Source organism: Musa acuminata, chromosome BXJ3-5 (assembly GCF_036884655.1).
Source record: "Musa acuminata AAA Group cultivar baxijiao chromosome BXJ3-5, Cavendish_Baxijiao_AAA, whole genome shotgun sequence".
Classification (NCBI taxonomy): domain Eukaryota; kingdom Viridiplantae; phylum Streptophyta; class Magnoliopsida; order Zingiberales; family Musaceae; genus Musa; species Musa acuminata.
Genome location: NC_088353.1, coordinates 9,759,997 through 9,782,371, shown reverse-complemented (window position 1 = coordinate 9,782,371; position 22,375 = coordinate 9,759,997). Strand labels below are relative to the sequence as shown.

The 22,375-nt window shown below is 32.5% G+C and overlaps 1 protein-coding gene across 3 annotated transcripts; it reads left to right on the top strand.

Moving 5' to 3' along the window:
- The first annotated feature begins 12,957 nt into the window (after positions 1-12,957).
- On the top strand, positions 12,958-21,770 carry LOC135637650 (uncharacterized). 3 transcript variants are annotated; one of them, XM_065150327.1, is made up of 7 exons: positions 12,958-13,088; positions 15,566-15,882; positions 15,960-16,053; positions 17,352-17,473; positions 20,177-20,326; positions 21,278-21,412; positions 21,543-21,770. In XM_065150327.1, exons 2-7 carry the CDS (start codon positions 15,568-15,570, stop codon positions 21,597-21,599), a joined length of 873 nt encoding a protein of 290 aa, XP_065006399.1. In that variant the 5' UTR covers positions 12,958-13,088; positions 15,566-15,567; the 3' UTR covers positions 21,600-21,770. The 3 variants fall into 3 exon arrangements, with proteins under 3 accessions (XP_065006399.1, XP_065006398.1, XP_065006396.1); XM_065150326.1 differs by having other exon boundaries at positions 12,973-13,088; positions 15,464-15,882; positions 21,314-21,412; XM_065150324.1 differs by having other exon boundaries at positions 12,973-13,088; positions 15,464-15,882.
- The last annotated feature ends 605 nt before the right edge of the window (positions 21,771-22,375 follow it).

The following is a 22,375-nucleotide window of genomic DNA, read 5'->3' as shown; positions in this document are numbered from 1 at the left end:
AGAAGGTAATTATTTATTTTAAGGTGTTAAAAATCATATTTAGTTGAAGATTTAGAGAGTCAATCGTCGCTCTGAAGGATCAAAATGGTGAGGAACATCTCATTATGGGATCCGAAAAGAGTCTTGAATAATCAATCGAGGATTCGGATAAGATTGTATCTAGTTTTGAGTTAAAGACCTAAGAAAGAATCAAAACTACTTCTGACCCTCTTCTGAGTTCCATTCTGAAGCATATGTAATTCCTTGTAGTTCAACCATGTTATCTTCCAACCAGATGATGTGTCGTCCTGTGGTCATGCACTTAGCACTTGATGTTAATAATAGACATGAAGTAAAAGGTTCTTAATGCTTTGTCTTGTCACATCTCACACCCAGGATGTGTCGGTCTTCGCTGTGTTTGTGTCCATATATTTAAGTTTTGAATATGTCAGACAATTTGCCACCCACTGTCTAATCTGTGTTCGGGCTGATATGACATGATGAGGTAAAACTCTCTTCACCATCTGTTCTCAGTTTTGGGGTCCAATTGCTTATCATCTTTAGATTACTGTGAAAATGTTGGCAGTGTATTGCCCATCGTAAAAGTGGTGCATTCCACTTATACCTTTACGGTTAGTTAAGTTAGTCTACTAGATCTTCAATTTACCTGCACAAGTTTCATACTGATTGATGTACATGTCTTGGAGTTTGGGTATGACGTGAATGGATTCAGACACCCCAACATGATTACCTGAGGTTGAAAATTATTGATCATTCTATAGCAATAATCATGGTTATATTGATCCATCCATCAAGTTAAAAGAAAAACTTTTTTGCTGTAATTTATACTCTTTATCGTTAAATGAGTTAATAAATGAGCAACAGAGTTCAGACTCTTTTACTTTGAAATTTGAGGACATCGGCATACAGTTTCCCAAGTCACAAGAGTAGTCTAAACTCTCAAACATGATGCCAGCAATTTACGCCAACAGCTGAAACTATACTTGTAGTATATTCCTTATATCATCAAATAAAGCTGAAACTGCACTGTACCTTTCAGTTCTATAACTGCAACAAATCTGTCTCGGTTATGTAGTGGATTTGGACCTTGAGGCACCAATCTCTTGGAAACTCCATGAATTAAACTGAACTCGTGGTCCTCCAGCTCCTGAGAAGGGGATATCCCGGGGAAGAAAGCCATGGATGATCTTGAGGGGCTCGCTCCTCCGTTTCTCCGCCTCCTGTTGACGGTTGTTGCATAGCTGAGACCGGTGGACCAGTACCTCGGCAACCAGCGGTAGCAGTAGAAAGACACCCATGTGTAGCAGATGGGAGACTTGCAACTTGGTGGTTGTAGTTGGGTGGCGGAAGAGCAAAAAGGTGAAGACATCCATTAAAAAAGAATAAGTTTTTTTTTTTAATCTTGTTGACATTAAATACGGTATATGAAATATAAAAATATTTTTTTATATAAATCAAATAAAATTAAATCTGATTTTACGATACGTATCTTTTGATACCATTTAAAAAAGAGATCTCTGTGTGATCTGCAAAAGCACCGTCTTTAGATCAAATATTGATGTAAATATGCAAAGAGAACTATACATTCCTTCTCCTCTTAATCTATCTTTTCACGTGACCATTTATATTGATGGATTACAAAGATCGAGAGAAAAACCTTAATCTGCATCTATTTAGCCCTTTGAGGTCTTGTCTATTTATAGGCAAGAGCATAGGGTCTAGAATAAATTATTATGAGAGTTCTTGGCCAATAACCATAATCAAAATCCAATCATATCTATAATATATCTTACCTAATTAAATAGAAACATATAATCTAACATTCTCCCACTTAGCCCATTAATCGTAAAGACACAAAAAAAAACTTAAAATAAATAAATAAATAAATAAAATTTATTTAAAAACGATTTGACCCAATTGGATTCTAAAATTTATAAATTTTTAAAAATAAACCAATAAATCTAATAAATATAATAATACAACATTAAGTCTGACTAACAATATGAGTCATAGCGGTTGTATGTCATTAGTGTCACACTTCCTTCTATATACCATAACACTGTTAGCCTTTCCTGATGTTGTCCAAAATAACTCCTATAGTTTGTCTTGTAAAGATAATCTTTTCATCATATTCAACAATAATGTGTACATACATAATTGTGAACATGATAACAAAAACAAATAATTTTAAATACGTAAGTAAGAATATCAATTGTAGTATCCACTCAAACATGCATCACTGTATCCTTTATGAGTTGCTTACAAACCTAATCATAAGAATATTTTCTTTCAAAATACTTTAAGCTATAAGTCCTAAGTGAATGGATCACCAATCAATATAGTAGAATTCAAACAATTAATTTACATTGGATGTTTCTGGACTCCTCTTCTCTAACCATCAAGTACTTTATACCATAGTGTATAGAGATACAATAATACTTGTCATTCTTAGAGAAGAAAACTTCTACAATGTCACAAAATATTTTTAATGACTTAACAATTGAGTCTAACTACACCATGTCTTGAGTTAAAATTTTATAGTCTAACTACACCATGCCACAAAATCAACTTCTATTATTAATAATAATAAATTACTCCTCTAATTGATATAGATATTAATCGTAAGGTGGACTTCCTATTATTGAGGTAATTTATACAATCAGCATCTGAAAAATATTTCATACATGTGAGCATATAATCATTTGTCCCTTCCAGATATCTTATTATTTTCTTTGAAGTTCTTTAGTATTTTTACTTCTGGGTAACTCCAATATATACCCAGAATTTTAATTATAAAACTGATATATGTTCTGGCATAGGCTTGAGCATAGACTTTTAACTGTGTATATACAAAGAATATTTTCTTTATCTGATTCTTTTCAAGTCATTTTAAAGCATTTGCTATTGACTAAAATTTGGTTTTTATGATTTACTAAACAAAGTTGTATATTAAATCTTTTCAAGACTTAGTTGATATATTCTTTCTAAGATAATCTTCACAATCATTAAGGTCTATCCTTAAATTGCTCAATTTTAATAATATAAGATGTCTCATTCATATCAACCATCTTAAAACTCTTAGTGATAAATTTCTTGATTTAATATAATAAATCAAGATCACTATTGTAAGATAAAATATTATACATATATAAGACCAATATAATAAACTTGCTCCCACTAATATAAATACTGATCAATAGTATTTTTCTTCAATCTAAAAATGAAATAATGATATCAAAAACCCTTTATATATCATTATCTTGAAGCTTGTTTAAAGTGGATTCATGAATTTGTATACCAAATTTTATATTTCTTTCATTTTGTTTGTAAATCGTTTAGAGTAACCCATATAAAGCTAGATCCTTAAAAAAAAAATTATTTTCATATTAATATGATATAACTCAAACTTATAATGAGTCATTAATATCATGATGATTCTTAATGAGTTCATTAAAAACTAAATATTTTGTTATGGTCGATATATTCTTTATGAGTAAAACTTTTAACCACAAGTCTGACCATTATATCGTTTGATATTGTTCGAGTCACATTTATATAATAGACGCTTTTATAATTATTAGATAATTAGATAAATTTATCAAACATCATTCTTGTTATTGATTTTAACTATTCTTTTATTATATTATATTACTTTTCAGAATCATTACTTTTCATGACTTACGAAAACAATAAAGGATTCATTCTTATTCTTATATCATAATATAATTCTGGTAAATATATCATATAATAATCGTAAATGACATGATTCCTTTCTTTTTGAGATATTCACAAGGCTATCAATTGTGGTTATTCTACAAGACCATTAATAGCGATATAATATAGGAGTTTAGTAATATTATTTTTATTGTTTACCTTTATGAAATCATATAATGATTTGAGTAACAATAATCTCTTGAATAATAAAGAAGTATCGATATGTATCTCCTCTATATCAAAATTGAATTTCGAGATTTTCACTCTCACTGATTCGCTATTTTATAGGAATCTTACATTACCATATTTAATTATCCTTGTACTATAATTAGAGCAATAAGATATGCACCTCTTTAAACTTTTCTGAATAGATAATAAAATATTCAGAAATAGTTATTAAATCTATTTTTTTATGTGAGTTGAAGATCTTTATTTTTATAGGGCAATTTCAAATATGTAAATATCTTAAGTTATGTTTCCTACCATTCCATAACAAGTCATGTAATTTACTTACTAGGAAGACCATTCAAGAAATGCATAGTTGTCTTTGGAGCTTTTTCTCACATTGATTTGGGTATAAAAGAATAATATATTATACTTCTAACCATATCTATAAAGGTACAATTATATCTTTCAACAATCATATTCTACTATAACACATCTGGTAAATCATATTACTTATTTTTTCAAGAATCTATCAAAAGAATTAGAATTATAATTGGGTTAATCATAAATGTCATAAAATTCATCACCCTTGTTAAATATGATGATCTTGACTTTTCTATGTAATTGTCTATCGACTTCATTTATACACAATTCATGAATGTAAACGGTTATAGAATATATATATATATATATATATATATATATATATATATATATATATATATATATATATATATATATATATATATATATATATATATATATATATATATATATATATATATATCTCAATAGGTTATTTATATGGTGATAAAATGTCTCTCTTTAATGAGACGAAAGCATAGATTGACCCGACAGATATAAGCATAATCTTAAGGAGTTTATAAAATTATATTTTATTTTAATATTTAATTATAGGACAATTGTAAACTTAAGATTCATATTAATTATGTATAAATTATTATACAAAATTCAAAGGTTAATTTTTATTGAATCACAATAAGTTTACAACCACCAAAAGGGAAATAATATTTTAACAATTCTAGGTAAAGAACCCAAATTCCTAGAATTATAAGAACACAGCATCGATCCTCAAGATCTATCAAATAAATCACATTTAGATATATGTGATAAATATAAATTAATATCATTTTCACTTTAAGATGATTCCCTATAATGATGAATATCTCATCCTCTTTTGGTTTTATCCCCCTTCATTCTTTTTTTTTTTTCTTCATGTAACTTTTTTCCCTATAGAAGTAATACTTTATTGTGAAGTTATTCTTTTATGAGTTTATATAGTAATTATAAACTCAGGTGACTTACGCTTCATTCTTATTTTAGTGTTATCTACTCCCTGAGTAGTACTCAAATATTATGAGTCTTGAACTTACAACTTTATCATTTATATTGAGGATATAATCTTGAATTCCTCAAATACTATCATTTTAAGGTGTCAACTAATGACTTATCAGAAAATTTAAATTAATCCTTCAATATTCTCATGCGCTAGTTGTAAACTATACTGAAGTCTAAGTATCATAAAATTGAGTCTTTCATACCTTTCTTGATTAGTCATCTTAATTATTTATTCTATAAAACTTTCAGAAATTAAGTTTGTGTTATATTCAATTAATCAAGGTCTCACTCACTCAATACAACTTGCATATGCTCAAGCAGTTTATTTTAAAAAGTAGAGGGTATTTATAAAAATACAATGAAGAAAATACTACTATAATAATATAACTTTAATGCTTTGAGTTTCAAAAATATGATGAACTATTGATATCATATATATTTCACCTTTGGGTTAAATATTGACATATCTATTGTTCACTCAAGATCATTTATGGAGGACCGATACCATTCTTGTGGAATAGTATTGTTACATTTGGGTATATAATCCTAAATTGCAAGGATATCTAAAACAATATATCCTACTCTATCATATAACTATTTGAAATAGATTCTCCTTTGGGATTATCTAAATCTCATAATTATATGTGTCATCGTGAATATTATTTTATTTAATATCATTTAGGATCAATTCCATAATGTATTTTGTAAATTATTGGTCCAGGTTACTTTGGTGGCTACAGGACCAATACAAAAAGATAAAATACAATCTAAAATATCGCATGAATGATAAGAGATTTATTATAATTTATATCTCATAAGCCTATCATCCCAAGCTACTTTGGTAGCTACTGGTCAGATAAAACTTAGGAAGATAAATTACAAATAATATTTACCAAAATTTTTTATCCTGATTCATGCTGCCATTGTGAATATTATTTTATTTAGTATCATTTAAGATTAATTTCATAATATATTTTATATATTATTGGTCTAGGTTGATGGTTGTAAGACCAATACAAAATTATAAAATATAGTTTAAAATATCCTATAAATGATAAAATATTTATTAAGTAGTTCTAGAATAACAATCATAATAATTATTAAATATTAATCAGAAAAAAAAAACTCATATGATAATCATGATAACATATAAATTATGCCTTCATGTGAAAGATGAATATTATTTCATTATTTCAAATATATACATGTGAATAACCAAATGAATATCTAAAAATAATAATTAGATTTTATTTACGATATATAAAAATATAATCAATAATTCATATGAGAAAACTATAAAAGTAAACCATAATTTATATTTTTTTTAATCAAAAATTAAATCCAATCAAATAAGCAAAAATATAATCATGATCAAATTCAATCATAATTATAATAAATCATATTTATCAATTTTATAATTGAGGATATAAATTATAATTCTCAATTTCATAAAAGTAAAACAATAAATATGATGAAAAGACATAAATTAGAATTACAAAATTTGTAAAGGGCAAAACTATAATTTGATAAAACCCTAGCCTCGAGGGTAAAACTGTAAATATGTCAAAAGGAAACCCTACTATGCTTGTGTTGTCGTCGCCTAGGCGTGCGCGGTTACCACGTCATGGCGCTGCCTCTACCCGCGTGCGACAATCGCCTGCGCACGGTTGGTTACGGTTCCTACCCGCGCGTGGCCGCCGCGACCACCATCGATGCGTGGCCACCGCGACTCCTACCCATGCACGACCGTCGCCTAGGTGCAACCTATGCCCATGCACGGCTGCCGCTTGCTGCGACGGCTACTGTGGCGCATACACTACTCGACGCAACCGCAACCGCTATCGCCAACAGATTTGTTGGTCGTACGCAGCGAGGTCGACGACGACCATTGTTGCTTCACGATCACTGAAAATCGCGTTTATAACAAATCTAACATTGCCAATAAGCAGGCGACAAAACAAAATAGATAGAAATATAGTTCGATGAAATATGGATCATTCAAGCATCATAAACAAAAATAATATATGTAATATATTTGATCTCAAGAACTTAGGCTCTGATACCAATTGTTGGCATAAAATCTGTAATATGCTACATGAAATATGGAAGCAATCATTTATGTCAGGATTGAAATCAAATAAAATTAGATCTAGTTTTACGATGCGTACCTTTTGATGCCATCTGAAAAAGAGATCTCTGTGTGATCTGCAAAAGCACAATCTTTAGATCCAGTATTACTATGAATCATAAAGAGAACTACACATTCCTTTTCCCCTCTTCCTATCTTTTCACAAGATCACCATTGGATTGATGGATTAGAGAGATTGAGAAAAAAATTCTTAATCTGCATCTATTTAGCCCATAGAGGTCTTGTAGATTTATAGATGAGAGTAGAGAGTCTAGGATAAGTTATTACGAGAGTTCCTCCCATCAAGGGCATCCCCTAAAGAATTCTACTATAATATGAACTTTCTTTTTATTGGCTAATAACCATAAATATAATCATATCTATAATATATCTTACCTAATTAAATAGGATTACGTAATCTAACACATCTTTGCAAGAGATCTTCAATTGTAAACTTGGGTTTAATGAAGTAGATAGCCTCGAGCTATTGACTATTTATTTGGCATCACTTAGTTACGAAGATATGTTTATAAAAGAATTTATTTCTTGATGTATATCATTATCCTACTCTTTTTCGGTATGCTAGAAATGATCTCGACAACTCCATCAAATAAATATGTCCATGGAAGGGAAATAAGATGAAGTAGACTTGCATGATGATTATATTAAAGACCAATAATGATTTATCACAAAGTTTATAGTAAGCTCTTCACCTTACATGAAAACCATGATATGTTTGGGAGAATTTAGTCTAACTTAGATAACTCGATTGTAAGTATAAAATATGTAATATGTTATAAATTATATGAAGAAACTTTCATGTCACCATTAAAATCAAATAACATTAAATCAGATTTACGATATATATATATTTCGATACTATCTCGAAAAAAATCTCTGTATGATCTACAAAGACACCGTCCTCAATATTATAGAAACGTTAGAAACGTTGAGAGAGATTTATTGATGGTTTAATTCCCTAAAAAAAAATTATCAATTTTTTTTTTATTGACTAATATCTGTGGGGTCTCTCATATACATATCCAAAGTGGGTTATCTGCTGTCTTGTCTTCCGATGATGGGTGCATCTGCAGTTGTTGGTCCATAAATTAACAGTTGATCAAGGAGGCGATATGGGGCCCAATGACTCCGGCATTCAGCTTCCGATCACTGTCGTATAAAGAGACTATTAATTAATGCCTTTGCTCTGTCACATCTACTTCCCATTTTATTGGCACCTATAGTTGATTTGAGCGTTCCAACGTAATCGAACCGCATGACCGTCTTCGGATCTCCAGTCGACGACAGGAGTCCGATCATCGGAAAGTAATTTTTCCTTAATCATTTTGGGAAAACCAACTTCAGAATAAAGTTATGAAAGAACCATCAGATTAGTTGGCCATTTTATTTATGTTAGATAATCATCATAAACATATATAATGACATTTTTTTTTCTTTTGTATGATATTTCACGTACATCAAACATCACATACTTTTGGAACTATCTTCTAGTTTTGGAATAATATTATTTACAAAGTTTATTTGAAAAAAAAAATACCATTACATTTCTTTTTAAAGAATAAATTAAATCAAACTGATACAACATGCGAAATAAAAGTATATAATTAAATTAACCAGAGATAAAAAGAAAGAAAAAAAAGAAGCAGCATCGATGGAAGAGGGAAAAAGCCTGGAATTGTCGTCTCATCGTATTATTAGAGAACATTCACTTCAGTTTGCCGAAGCCATTGAAATCATCAAAACAATTTCTTGTCATCGTATCATAGATATTCATAATAATCTATTGAGTTTTCCAGTAATTAATATTTATAATCTTTATGTATTTCTCCTCTAATAATTTTTGTTCTGGTTCGATGTAATTACAGTAAGGTCTATAGTTTTGCTGCCCAAAAAACTCATTCTAGCTCGATCAAGATGTGCAAGTGCTCATCATTCGTGCATGTTCTGCGAGACCTCGAAGATCAAGAAAGGAATAACTTGTGCTATGCAACTTGGGATTCAGAAAGGTTCTTCAATTTTGGTTAGTCTCTGGAAGGAGCACTTCGCCTTGGAGGAGAATCATTGTTCATCTATCCAGGAAACATTCAAGGTTTTTTTTCGTGAAGGGAATCAGATTGCAAACCATTTTGCTAAGTTCGCAGGGGATGACAAATTCTTGTAAATCCTCCTACCGAGTTGGATTTTTTTGGTTTGGTATGATGTTTTGTTTCACTTTAATTCCTATTTTAGTTTCTTTAATAAAAATAAGTATTAAGTGCTTATCAATTGAGTTTTCTAATAATAAATATGTCATGCCTCCAAATCGTTAGATGTGACAATCCACCAATAAACATGTGCTAAATAAATTTAATTTTAATTTTAATTATATATATATATGTATATAGTATAATTTCAAATGAAAAGTTATACATATTATAATTAGAATAATGATAAATATTATATTTAAATATGAAGAACATTATACAAAAATGATGAAAAGATTATTCTATCAAGAAGAATTATGTAACTATTTCACATCATTTGAGGTTAAACACCTTTTTTTTTTTTTTTACATCATTGCTTTAAAGTGTCTTATAATGTAAAATTCTCTTTTGAGGAGGCACATGAAACACCTCCAATCCTGAATCAACAACACATGTAATTGAGTTACCTATACAGCCTTGTAGGGAGGGGATGCACTAAAAAATGGACAGGTCTCCTTCATAGGACTAAAAAGTAAGCAACAATTTAAGATACATGCAATAAGCATTAAATATATTAACACAACTAACAACAACACATCGATAAAAGAAATAAATACATTAAATTAATATGCATAAAACTAAAAATATGTTTGTATTGAAATGTTAATGTTTTTTATTTTATATTGTACGTATATCATATACCATAAACTTATTTCTGTTTTTTTAGAAAATAAAATAACTAATATTCAAGCATGTATTAAGCCTAAGGAAATCAACCTTACCGTTTACATTAGGTCACCTAATGACAGATTCGATTCCAAATCAAATTGAACTACGACGATAAAGATTTATCGATTCTAAATCAAATCAAAATTGGCCTTGGTTTTGGGAATCTAAATCGACGTCTCCATTTGAATGAATGATATTCCATTCGAACCTATGTTCCAAGATTAAAAAAACAAAAACAAAATTTTTCACACATTTAATTATGCACCCATTGCACTCTCTTAAGCTCTCTAGTGCTCTCTAATCCTTCTCTTAAGGTCTCCCTCCCTAATTTCAAATCTCCGATAGTAAGTGGACAAAGATAGAGAAACAAAAATAAGATATCATTCGTGAATATAACGATTACGTTTTTTTTTACCTATTAACTAAAGGAACAATTAACACTAGAAGTGATAGATAATTTTATAATTTTACTCTTTTTTATATCATTAGATTCATCATACATCCATTTTTCAAATCTTCAAAATAAAATAATGAATTTTATCATGTTGTAAATTATTTTTAATTAAAAAGTAAAAAAAATGATAGTTTGAACCAAAATTGATCCTATGTGATTCAATTTTAGTTCCTAAATTTTATCATCCAAATGTGTATTTCTTGCGGTTCGATAGTACATTAATCTTGATAATTATCTAATAATATACTTTCTCTTTAATTTGTCCTACAAAACTATTATTGAGTATCACTCATATTATCTCATTATTGTCTTCCTACTTATGGACTTAAACATCATCCCTTCACTTATCTGAAGATATACAAATTCTTGCAATAGGGTATAATGAATCACTGGAAACCAACTTAAAAATATAAATATATTGCATGTCAAATAATTATATAAAAAAATGGACCTTTCAAGAATGATAAATAAATTCATATATGCAATATGTATGGATGAAAAAAAAAAAAGTTTAAATAAATAACATGACATGACACAATCAATATGATAAAAGATATTAAGGTTAGGTAATTGCAAGAAAACAAATAAATGGTAACATATCATGATATTCAATCAGTCCAACAGAAAACATATGCTCATCCAATTTTTATATTTAAATAACATTTAAACTTTACCAAATAATAGAAAATATTTACCTGAGTTCTAAGCAATTAGTAAATCCACCGTAAATTTAAGTCCCAAAAAAAGTCCATTTTGTGACCTCTATATTAAATGATTTTACCTCCAAAAGATATAATGAAAATTTCTTAGGCTTCCCCATTAGATTAACGTAGTTGCTCTCTAATAACCAATACCATGGTTGGAATGTTCCAACTGGTGTAGTCAGTCATGCTGGGGGGGTTAAGTAATTGCAGGTGGGTTGGTCACCAATGCAAACCTTGTAACCATATGTAGAAGATGTCCCCTCCTTCACTTTTGCATCATCATGTAATGCGAGGACACAAATTTTCTGGAAGCCATAGTTAGGTCTACGTACCTCTCTACTACCACAAGTTCTCTCTTCTGATCATGGAAATAATAGGAGAGAGGAGAGGCTGTGAGCAATGCTGCGATGCCAAGACACAACAGCATGACGACGTACCTATGCTCCAGATCTGTTGGAATCTGCATCTATGACTTGGAGCGAGTTGCCAAGTTGACATCATCCTTGAGGAAGACCTACACACGTCGCTCAGTCTAGTCATAGAACTGAATGGTGCAAGCCATGAAAACATGAAGCGAGCAACATGAGAGGGGAGTGCATCGAGGAAACACCTCGGCTTAGTGGAGTCAACGACAGTCTTTACATGGGGGCAAAGAGAGCATGATAAGTTTATGGAGGAGGGAGGAGGGAGGAGGTGGAGGCGCAACGGGGAAAGGAGGGAGTTGTAGATATAGCATAGGAAGGGTCAATAAGAGTTTTGTATATATATATATATATATATATATATATATATATATATATATATATGAAATATTATAATAAAATATCAAACATCATGATCAGACAAGTATCACATTCTAATGTTGCTCTCTCTATCCATAATGTGTTCTGCCTAATAGCATAAACTTTTTAATCCCAAATAATCGGATGAGTCGAACTAAAATTAGGCTTATCTATTTCATAATAAATCTCACATGATATTAATAATTTATCATCACAAATAGATATATTTTAGTTAAATATTATTTGCAAAGGAAGCTCGAACCTAATCATTTAATAAATTATCTGAACCATTTAAATAAAAAATAATTTATTAAATTCATTGCTCAGTAATTTATCGAGTCAAGTTATAGTAGATTATATTTAAATTTCTGAGCATCACAAAATATTTGTTATGTATCATTCTTTAATTATTATTATTATTATTATTGTTTTCTCTCAAACATGTCAACCAAGTAAGGACTTAAATAGATGATCATAGCATCAAATCCCATCTTTACTGCTTCCCCCCATGCTCTTCGAAGTAAAGCAGAGCTTGTATAAGCAGCACCTCTTCTTTGTTGTCTTCTGAAATAGGTTCAAATCAATTTTGCCAAAATTACGTTTAAATCTACAGTTTCACTTCAACTCGGCCCAAAATACTCACGAAAATGGGCTCAAATTAATCACAGGTACACTCGAACTCGGCCCAAATCGCTCACGCTAGCCCGGCCGGCTTCTACGGCCAATTTCCAAGCCACGCACCCGCGAAGAGAGGGAAAGCTTCGAGGTCCGGCCGTTCCCTTTCGCAGTCCCCGTCCCTAAATCTCGCCTCCGTGACAGCATCTTAGACGAATTTGCGACCGATCGCAGGTGATTCTTTCTTCGTCATTCCTTTCTCTATTGCGCTCTTGTTTTGGCCGATGACTTGCGTAATCGCATGGACTTTTCCTTGTTTTGTTTCGTACAGTTCCCGTTTACAACATCATTTTTGGTCCCTAAATAGTTAATCGGTTGCTTTGTAATTCGATAATATGTTAAGTTGCCGTCGAGAGCATCGAAAAGGGCTTGTCGGCGTCGTACGCGGGAAGATGGGATTTTCTTGGCCTCGAAAGGTCAACAAAGATAGGTTATTTTATGCCGTGTGAGAAGCTATGCATATTTCTTGATTTTAATTTGTGGAGACTAATAGCGTTAGCGATCATGAAGTTCTTTAAGGTGCATTGTTGTGATTGGGATGATTAACCAGTCATTATGCACTTCTTTATTGCTTTCCTGAGGAATGATTTCCACACGTGTTAGGGAATGTCTTATAATCTCAGGAATCGCAAATTCTGGAGTAAATGTTCTAAACGATGACTATATACTCATGTAAATCGTTTATTATGTGTTGTAATTGTACGAGATTCCATGGAGAGGCGTTTACCATATCGCCAAACTTTCTTACACGTATTAAGAAGTTTGTGAGTTAGAGATGACTTATGCTGCTGAGTCCATTGTTTTTAATTTGGGATTGTTTTATTGTTTGACAATTGTCATGATTAATTTGTAAGCAAAAAGTAATCAAAAGGAATTAGATGGAGCTTAGCAAAAGAGACGAAGAAGAGCTATGCCGAAGTATATCGTTTATTTTAATCGATATACTCATGTAAATCGAAGTATATCGTATACTCATGTAAATCGTTTATTTTGAGGCGTACTTGTAGAAGATTCCATGGAGAGGCGTTTACCATATCGCCAAACTTTCTTACACGTATTAAGAAGTTTGTGAGTTAGAGATGACTTATGCTGCTGAGTCCATTGTTTTTAATTTGGGATTGTTTTATTGTTTGACAATTGTCATGATTAATTTGTAAGCAAAAAGTAATCAAAAGGAATTAGATGGAGCTTAGCAAAAGAGACGAAGAAGAGCTATGCCGAAGTATATTGTTTATTTTAATCGATATACTCATGTAAATCGAAGTATATCGTATACTCATGTAAATCGTTTATTTTGAGGTGTACTTGTAGAAGATTCCATGGAGAGGCGTTTACCATATCGCCAAACTTTCTTACACGTATTAAGAAGTTTGTGAGTTAGAGATGACTTATGCTGCTGAGTCCATTGTTTTTAATTTGGGATTGTTTTATTGTTTGACAATTGTCATGATTAATTTGTAAGCAAAAAGTAATCAAAAGGAATTAGATGGAGCTTAGCAAAAGAGACGAAGAAGAGCTATGCCGAAGTATATCGTTTATTTTAATCGATATACTCATGTAAATCGAAGTATATCGTATACTCATGTAAATCGTTTATTTTGAGGCGTACTTATAGAAGATTCCATGGAGAGGCGTTTACCATATCGCCAAATTTTCTTACACGTATTAAGAAGTTTGTGAGTTAGAGATGACTTATGCTGCTGAGTCCATTGTTTTTAATTTGGGATTTTTTTATTGTTTGACAATTGTCATGATTAATTTGTAAGCAAAAAGTAATAAAAAGGAATTAGATGGAGCTTAGCAAAAGAGACGAAGAAGAGCTATGCCGAAGTATATCGTTTATTTTAATCGATATACTCATGTAAATCGAAGTATATCGTATACTCATGTAAATCGTTTATTTTGAGGCGTACTTGTAGAAGATTCCATGGAGAGGCGTTTACCATATCGCCAAACTTTCTTACACGTATTAAGAAGTTTGTGAGTTAGAGATGACTTATGCTGTTGAGTCCATTGGTTTTAATTTGGGATTATTTTTTTGTTTGACAATTGTCATGATTAATTTGTAAGGGAAAAGTAATAAAAAGGAACTAGATGGAGCTTAGCAAAAGAGACGAAGAAGAGCTATGCCAAAGTATATCTGGAGGCCTTATCATTTATGTTTCTTTATGAGGAAATCATGCAGTTTTTAGTTTTCCCCTGCCCGATAATTCATATTTGCCGAGTGTTTCCGTCACATAAGGAACATCTACACTGGTTTCTTTTTAATTAATATAAGTTTGAGGAAGGGATCTGCAATATTAAGAACTAGTGTAGGCAAATATTTTTCCTTTTTGAAACTCCCATATGATGGCATATACAGGAGACTTGTAACTAGTAGGAAATGGTCCCTTTCCCTCCCATGGTTCAAGGAATCTTTTTGAGTCTTGTTTGATTCTTGTTTGTGATGACTCCAGTTCATTTTTACCATCTCATCCGTGAATGCAAATATTGAAATGTTTGCTCTCAATTACTGACACAATTTGCTCATGCATCTTTATTATGATTAGACACCTTATTTCTTTGTTGCTGACATTACCGAGAGAACAAATGTCAAACCAGTAAGCATCATATGAACTTCCCCTTGGTGACTCATTTCAAAAAACTCATAGGGATGTTGTCCGGTCATGCTATTGGTTTACATGAAAGAAGTGAATCTGATGAGCTTTTATTGGAAGATCCTGTGTCCGAGGTTGGTGATGAGGAAGAGCTTTCTGGAAAGGTGTTGTTTGCAGCCTCATTTGAGGAGCTTGCTAAAAACCATGTGCAGTATGATACAATTATATGGGTTCTAATTTCACTGTTGCTTGTTTTGGCCTGGGGAGTTGGTATTATCATGCTCCTATATCTGCCAGTTAGAAGATATGTGCTTCAGAAAGATATTTCTTCACGCAGACTTTACGTCACATCCGACATGATAGTTTACAAGGTACTAAAAATGTTCCTAACCACTTCTTCATATTCATTTTGTTCTGAATCCATGACATAACATTCAACGATTTTCAGGCTACTAGGCCATCTTTTTTACCATTTTTAGGCTTGACTAAAATCGAGAAGCGCATCCCCCTTCATCTAGTTATTGACATCATAATTGAGCAAGGTACATCTTTTGACCAGGTCAATTATCTTATTGTCCAGTTTCTTCATGGAGTATGTTGTTTGTTGATGTTTGTGTCATATTTATGTTTAAGTTTGCTTTCAAGGAAACTTCGCACATTTGTCCATAATCAATGTGCTACAAATTATATGCATGAAATATATGAAAGGATTTCAGACTTTACAAGCATGTCATTAGGCCATTCTAAATTTGAATCAGCATATGATAACACAATTCAGAGCTTTGTGAGAGCTTAACGTCTCTAACAACAGGAGCTGTTAAATTTCAACCGATGACTTCTCTTCTCATCTAATTGTGGCTAATATAATATATTTATATTATCCTTCCAGAGGATATTTCTATGAATTGACTTAATCTAGGTCTATACCTATATTATTGATTATAGTTGTTTTTTTCCTACTCGCTCAAATTTTGTGCAGCCCCACTTGACCTGTCAATTGTCTTAGGAATTAGGATTGTCATCATTCTTGCAATCTAATACTCAATGCAGCTCGAACTCTGTTTTTATTTTGAATTTTGTGATTTTAATCTGTGACATCTCATAAATCATGAACGAGATCTTCCATATTCTAGTTGATTGTTGCGATCAGGTTCTTTTGTGGTTTGCCTTTCTTCTCATTATTCCTTTCATAATTTTTCTTCAAATTTTTAATGCCTTGGCTGTTGGATCTGCTTTCCATGATCCGTGTTTATTTTTTAGTTATTGTTGTTACGTCATAACCTATTAATGAAAATTGATGCATCACTGAGCTTTCTGATTGCCATCAAAGTCAGTTCACCTTGCATTTTGAAGTAGCATGCATGAACTTTTAACTGGAATGCCATGAGAAAGTTGTCTAAACAACTTCTAACGAATGTGGCATGGATCCAATATGCAGAATTCTGAAATGAACTTGTAATTTCTGAGAGGGAACAATTTGGCATGCTGAGTTTTGTAATTCTTTCTAAATTGTGATTCTATAAAAGATCTCTGAGTTCCCATTTTATTTTTCTGTGATGTTTTCATTTTTGAAATGAATATGAAGTTTCTCCTAAAGCTTTTAACCTCTTAATACAGCTGTTAAGATGATATTTCACATTTTGGCTATTTAATTTATCTTCCAGTTATCAGGCCATGAAAAATTTGAGGATGTTTCTTGTCTTTCTCATTTATCATCCTTCATGTTCTTCTGTGTTGAATTTCATCAATTGTCAATTTTTTAGACCTCAGTATGCATCTAAAATTATGTGATAGCTTCTGAAAGTCATTAGCTGATGGTTTCTTTTTGTAATGCTTATAGGCTGTTTGCAATCTAATTACGGAATACATACTTTTAGGATTGAAAGTGTAGCTTATGGAAAAGCTGCACCAGTGGATGAACTACAGTTCCAAGGTGTCTCCAACCCAGGACTCCTAAGAAAGGTATTTGTTAGACTAAACAGCTTCGCCAAAATTTCCTGATAATGGGTAATTGGCCATGTCTAGGATGTTTGTTAATCTAACAAGAAATATCCATAATCTGACTCCAATTATTTTATGAGTACGATTGGAGAATAATATAATTGTTAGATGGGAAAGTAATGGTTTTATTACATGATTAAATTACGACAAGGAGTATATCAAACATAGATATATATGGGCGTATACGGATAACATGTTTTGAAGTGGCAAAAATAGACCATTTTGATGACATTGAGGATCATATGGATGCCTGTTTTATTAGTTGTGAACCACAATTATCATATACTTATAAAATGTGATTAGATTACAACTTTAAATAATTTCTGTTGTGGATTTATTTTCACCATGGAACTTACCATTTGGTATCGCCAGGAGGGCATCATATGGATAGCATATTGCAATCTCATGGTCAACTCAGTGTGGTGCTTTTTTATATACATCGGCATGGTGTTGATTGCTTCTTGCAGAACACCCATTTTTTTTCGAGAAAAGTCTGATACACCTAGTACTCAGTTCATCTGAGCTCAAAATAGCCATAAGCTGACAAGGTAATGGAAAGATCCATAAAATGTCCTTACAAAATTTAGAATGAGAAGCCAGTCAATGAGCACAATAATTAGCCTCTCTAAAAACATGATTCACTGAAAATGTGTCAGTTCAAAAAAAAAATATTATTAACTAAGTTAGTCAAAAACCAAGTGGGCTGCTCTTTCATTTTCAGGATTTTAGCTATGCAATTCAGCATCTGTTTCAATCTGTATTCTTTGTGTTCTCTCAGCTATTGCAACCTTAACACGATCCTTGATTGCCAGTAGTTCATTCAAATATGGTCCTCCTTCAGCAATAAATTTGTCCCCAGCAAGTAGGCAATCACTTTCACTATTTCTCAATAAGAAACCAGCTCCTCCAACCTGTCCAGACACATCAAATGCTCCATCAGTGTTCAATTTTATCCAGCCCAGAGTTCTGTTTCATTTCATTAGGATTGAGTTCTATCATTTAAATTTCCTTTAGGTATTTGGGGATGTTTTTATCCGCCACCCATGCAATAGTCCTATAAATAATGGAGTTGGGGTTGCATTTCACCTCTAGATACAACTATCATTCCTAGCCTTCCATAACAACCATAGACTATAACCATAGACTATAAACTAATAGTTTCTGTTTATAGAAAGGCCATATCTTGCAGAACACCTTTACCTGCATGTTTTTGCGTTAAATTTCAGTGATAGAATTGATGTGTTGTTCAGAGCATTTATGAGCCTGGCAGTTTCTTTGTGTTTGTGAAAGTTTAGTCTTCACCATGCAGACCATTATTGGCCATGTTGGATCCTGCATTTTTGAGGGAACTTTTAAGACCGAGTTGCAGGAGTTATCCTAAAAATATTGTGTGGGCTGAGATCTGGTCCCAGAGAGCAAGGTTTTTAAAGGATTGATTGGTGCTCTGATTGCTCATGATGGTTGTCAAACATTCATCATTTTTTGACATTGCCTTCTTATATTGTTCACAGTGGTGTTATGCAAGTGATAATGCATAATAACTGGTCCAAAGACCACACATCATAGATGGAAATATGAAGATAACTGATTTGTAATTCATTGGAATGTGAGCATTTCAATTATTAGGCAGCATCATTTGTTGAGCCATGGTTTTCTAGATAGCCAACCTAAGTAATTGCATGTTGTGACAGCTCGCAGAGAGCAGCTACCTTTGATTATATGTGTTGCATAGAAAACTTTGATGTTTTAAACAAGGTTCGCAATACCGTACCGTACCGGTGTTTCGACCTGGGCTCGGTACCGGTACGGTACGGTATACCGAGCGGTACACTCAGGTGTTCCGAGTGGTATACTCAGGTGTGCCGAGTACTGTAGCACTGCTACAGTATTATAGTGCACTGCTACAATACTACAGTACACTCGTACCGGTAACAGGCAGTCCGCGTACCGGCAACCTGTCGGACCGGTATGTACCGCCCATACCGGGCGTTACAATTCGGTACTGTAGACCATGGTTTTAAATATACGGTACGGGAAAAAATCCTATTTTCAGGTTTTACATGCTTCTTGATTGCTCTCACTGCATCTCGTGTTGCTATTATATTATTGGGAGGGAGGTACTTTGCTAGACCAAGTTATGGCAGTCTGATAGTAATATAAAGTGTTATCATTCTTTTTTGTTGAGGAGTCATAGCTGAACAGATTTCACCCAACGATGTAAAATTGTGCTCTCTCATGCCTGTGGTTCATGATGTTTCTGTAGATGCTACTTTTGCTGGCTTATGGAAGTGACCTAGGATAGAAGTATATTGAGGTTGGTCTAAGCAAATAAGACTTGTTTTGTTCTGAAACTTAGTTTAACATCAACAGATAGACAACTATATATGACGCTTCTAGTCTATCCAGGTATAAACCATTTGTTCAGTTCACAATATGTTTGCAAATGCATCTTTGTGGTGCATTTCTGGATTAAGTTTTCTGGAACAGTGATTGACTATTGATTTTTCCAGTTCATTTAGTAGTTACACTCTTTGGGCCTTTTGCAATGTTCTAACTTCTGAGTCTCATGACTATAGATTTTGCCAGTTCATTAATAGTAATATGATGCATTCTTGGATATTCTTATGGGCTCAGCTTTTCCAATATATAATTGCAATTGTGTAGGTTATTATTATAGAATCTACAAAGAGTATTCGAAAAGTTGGTAATAGGAAGTCTGCCATACTGCCTGGGGAAGGAATGTCCACACCGACTAGTTTGAGATCATTGGCTGATATTCCACCTCCAAGTAGATGGCAATCTCCCAGCATGAGGGTTAGTTTTCAGATTATAGCTCGTCACCACCTTTAGTAATTCAAATTGTTTTCTGTCATGCTTCTTCAACTGTGCTTTTGGTTCTTTCTCCTTATATACCTTTTTTTTAACTGAATATAGTGTGACATTGAAGGTTGACCTTGGTGTCACTATCATGTTTTTCTCCATCTGTGTCTAATCAATTTTAGATGTTCTTTTATAAAAGATGGTCTAATGCCAAAGTGGATTATTAGCTGTCTCTGTACTAAAAGCTTATAAGAGCAAACAATTTGATGTAGAGCATGACTAGCCTTTTGGAGCATAAATAACTATAGTTATTTTTCTTTCAATTTTCATTCAATATTAGATAGGGGGTTATCAGGATGAAGATGCCTAGTATTCAAGTCTCAACCGGATAATTTATTTGTTTTAAGTTGAGGATCCATACCCAAAATTGCATGTCCAATTTGGATTTTGGGATCCATTGCCACCTTGGTCATGATATTATTTCTTTATCATAGTTAAAGATCTGGATTTGTCCTATAATGTTGGAATTTCCTGTCTGGTTATTATTACATTGGCACTGTTAGGAGTGAACATTTTGTGCTTTTTATGCAATGCAAAGTTATTTTTTTTTTTTAATTTAGATCAGATAGAACAGGTATACAAGTAATGTGGATTAGAGATCTTGTGATAACGGAAATCAAGATATGATGTTTGACATTCAAGTTAATTGCACATTCTCTCGAGAAAAATCATATGTCCAGTGTTGCATGATTGTTGCGAATCAATTCATGACCAAACGAAATTTTGGCCTCTTTGATTTCATGACTAGAGGATCCTTCACCTGTTAGTACCAACCACACCCTTTTTTTCTCTTCTAATGGCAAAGTCTGGTGGTATACTGGTAGTACATATGATTTCCACAATCCATTCCCATGCATGAAGTAATATATGTTTATTTCATTATAGAATCCCGAAAATACTATGGAATTAAAAAATTCACAGGTCAAGGCTTCACCAAGACGCCCTCTTTTCGAGGCCGGAGGCGTAGTGCCTGGTGACTTGTTGCTACATAAAATTGAAGAAGTCAAGCGATCTGTGAAAGTAAGAACTTCCTTTTTTTTCAGCTTAGTTTGTTTTTTACCCTTTCTTTAGATCGCAACATATTTAATTACATTATTTGATACCCGAACCTTTGATGCTTATATTACCTTTTCTTATTATGTACTAGCAGAAACTGGAATCTGTTATTGCGGGATCACATTCACAGGCATCACAAGATGACTGCTAATCATCAAGATCAAGGAGTTTCTTTGCGTAAAATGTTTGCCGAATGCTATTTGGGTTCCTATAATTGTAGTGCTTAAAATAAGATTTGACATAAATGTTGAACTAATAATTACCTTTTGCTGTTCGTTGTACGATGCACACTTGGCCATTGTATTCAGTATCTCCTTGCATGCTTTGTTGCTGTCAAATTGGTAGCTTACTGCAATCCTCGACCCCATGTCGAAGTGTCTCCTGCAAGATGGCAGCAAACATACAAGTCTAGAAAAGTAGTACCAAAATACGTTAATGGTCTCCTTTTCGCTGTAGGTCCACTCGATGCCTACTTCCTTTCGGGCGTTTACTCCCTCTTAGGCACCACTCTCATGTCAAGCATCAGATTGCAGTGCGTGTGATGCAGTCATGGGTAAAAAAAAGAAGAACAGCAGCAACATTCACTTGGAAAGAACAAAAACAACATTGTGCTGCTTGGAGGATGAAATGAAGCAGAGGAGGGGAAGCATCCAAAAGTAGTAGGTAGAAGACAGACAATAACGATTTCAACGATGGCCAGCGGAGAGTTGATATCGAGGAAGAACATCCCACTGCTTGCAAAGTCGATCCGAAGAAGCAGCAAAATATGCATGAATCAAAATTGAGAAATAACAATAGAAATCAACGTAATACACATTATTATTTCTTAACCATGATTTCATATTTTCAATCAAGATCATTTTATTTGTTTATCATAAAATATGCAATATTATCATTTTTGAAATTACTTAGCATGATCATAATTTT

Excerpts from the sequence above, each read along its gene's own strand:
- LOC135637650 (XM_065150324.1), top strand. The coding sequence starts at position 15,526 with ATGAACTTCCCCTTGGTGACTCATTTCAAAAAACTCATAGGGATGTTG. Across the intron at positions 15,883-15,959 it reads CCGACATGATAGTTTACAAG|GCTACTAGGCCATCTTTTTT; the intron begins GTACTAAAAATG and ends AACGATTTTCAG. Across the intron at positions 20,327-21,277 it reads GGCAATCTCCCAGCATGAGG|AATCCCGAAAATACTATGGA; the intron begins GTTAGTTTTCAG and ends ATTTCATTATAG.